The following is a 2207-nucleotide window of genomic DNA, read 5'->3' as shown; positions in this document are numbered from 1 at the left end:
CCCCGGGGTGGCCCGCGTCCGCAATGCTGGGCCCCCTCGCCTGCCCAGGGTGAGATGGGGAACAAGGGTGGGGCTGGGGGGGGGTGGCACCGTGGGAATGGGGCCAAGGCATACGCCAGGGCCTCCCTGCAGGGAGGCAGGGAGGCTGGCTTACCGAGGCTGCTTCTCCCAGTCAGCGGCGGCATGTGAGCAGGCCGAAGCCGAGGCCGTGCACCTGGCCAACGAGATGCAGGCCGAGTACTGGTCGGTGTCGGCCAAGACGGGTGAGTGGAGTGTGGGCTGCGGGTGGTGCCGCCAGGCCGCCAAGACTCCTGCCTTTCCTTCTGCACCTGTTGGTGCCCCATACCTTCTGTGGCTGAGAGGAGTCTCCTGGCTCTAGAAGGAGACTGGGAGGCCTGGTCTCTGCTGTGCCAGCAAAGCCTCCAACACCACCCCTGTAAGCACCTGTGAGGCAGGTTGTTTGTCCCCATGAGTCACCTCCAGGGTCACAGGAGGGGGTGTGAGGGCCAGGGTCAGAACACAGCCGTCCCCTATAACCACTGCGCCGTCCTGTTCTCACCCCTCAGATGCTGAGTACGAAGCCCTACTGGGCACACAGAAAGGCCCAGTAATGGGGTGTGGGGGGGTTCCTGTCCCTTCCCAGGTATCACTGTGGCACCAGAAGACTGCTTGCTCCCACTTGTCTCATTCCCCACTTCCCACCTGGCCCTTCCTTGGTCACACTGGGTCCCGAATAAGATGCTGAGTGTCCCCAGGCCTCTGCCTCCTTATCTAGGAAGCAGGATGATGCCCTCCATTCTCATCATAATGTTAATGAAAAAATTTGTTGGGACCAGCAGGTGGCGTGGTGGTTAAGGCGTTGGACACTCCCACATGGCCAACCATGGTTCGAATCCCGGACCTGGTGGCTTGCTTTCTCACTTTCCCTCTTTCTCTCTGTGTCTCTCTCTGGTCAAATTAATAAATGAATGAATAAATAAAAATTAAATAAATTAAAAAATATGTTTTCAATCTAAAAAGTGAGGAAAAAAATAGGAAATGCAGAGAGGCTAAGAGCAGACTTGGAAAACACAGGCTGTTGAGAGGAGAGAGGGGAAACCTTTGGGGATCGGGCCCATGAATCCTGTGGCGGGGGGTGGGGTGCACCTTTCTGTGGTTGCTGTTAGTGCCAGGGGTGCTCTGGAAGGGCCGTGCAGCCTGAGGGTGGGCTGCCCTGGCTCCTGCACCCAAATGCATCCCAGGCAAGGACAGAGGCAGGCAGGTCACAGCTGTCTCCGGGGCCCACAGGGGAGAACGTGAAGGCCTTCTTTAGCCGCGTAGCTGCCCTGGCGTTCGAGCAGTCGGTGCTGCAGGACCTGGAAAAGCACAGCAGTTCTCGGCTGCAGGTCGGCGATGGAGACCTCATCCGTGCGTAAAGGCGTGGCGGGACGTGACCCATTGCTTTAACCCGTCACCCTCTGACCTCCTCTCTGGGCTGGCCTCACCCAGCCTCAGGCCTGCAGCATCCCAAACTCCACCTGTCAGCACAGACACCTTCCCTGGCTCTCCCAGTCCTCCTCATGGGCCAGACCGGTGTCTGAGGTCTGCAGATGTGCCCTGGCTCTGGCTCTCCCTGACTATGCCTTTCCCACTCTTTTTTTGTTTTCTTAAAGAATTATCTTACTGAAGTTTATTTATTTATTTATTTAATTTGACCAGAGAGGGACACTGTGAGAGAGGGAAAGTGAGAAAGCAAACTGCCAGGTCTGGGACTCGAACTGCAGTCAGCCATGTGGGAGTCCAGTGCCCCTAATCACCATGCCACCTGCCAGCCCCTGCCTTTCCCACTCTTGTCCTACCACTGAGAAGGCCCTGAAGCCTCTTGGCCTTGTCACCAGGCCTTGAAGGACAGGCTCTCGAGCTGTCGGTATGGGGGCGGCCCCTGCCCAGTGTCAGCTGCAGGATGTGTGAGTGTGATCAACCCAAGTTACTTCTCCTTACAGGAGTGGAGGGAGGTCCCCCTGAGACGCAGGAGAGCAAGAGTCCCTCCAGCCTGGGTTGCTGTTAGCTGGGGCCTGCACCAGAGACCGTGCTGCCTTCCATGTGCACGGGCAGCGGCTTCTGTGACTGTGGGGTGCTGATGTGGTGCCCAAGCTCTGCAGCACGTGGAGGGCCTGTGTGCTGGTCCTTCCAACCCTACCCAAAGTGCTGAGCTCCAGAACTTCAGC

The 2207-nt window shown here is 58.0% G+C and overlaps 1 protein-coding gene across 3 annotated transcripts in view; it reads left to right on the top strand.

Moving 5' to 3' along the window:
- Positions 1–2201, top strand: part of RAB36 (RAB36, member RAS oncogene family) — a 21019-nt gene extending 18818 nt beyond the window's left edge. For all 3 annotated transcript variants that reach the window (XM_006157179.3, XM_014591097.2, XM_014591098.2), the window contains 3 exons: positions 173–263; positions 1288–1407; positions 1983–2201. In XM_006157179.3, coding sequence (XP_006157241.1) covers positions 173–263; positions 1288–1407; positions 1983–2047 — 276 coding nt within the window. In that variant the 3' untranslated portion in view covers positions 2048–2201. The remainder of the gene's footprint in view (positions 1–172; positions 264–1287; positions 1408–1982) is intronic.
- The last annotated feature ends 6 nt before the right edge of the window (positions 2202–2207 follow it).

The sequence above is a fragment of the Tupaia chinensis genome, unplaced genomic scaffold, assembly GCF_000334495.1.
Source record: "Tupaia chinensis unplaced genomic scaffold, TupChi_1.0 Scaffold000531_1, whole genome shotgun sequence".
Taxonomy (NCBI): domain Eukaryota; kingdom Metazoa; phylum Chordata; class Mammalia; order Scandentia; family Tupaiidae; genus Tupaia; species Tupaia belangeri.
Note: the sequence above shows the minus strand (reverse complement) of the source record. Positions and strands in the feature narration are given on the sequence as shown.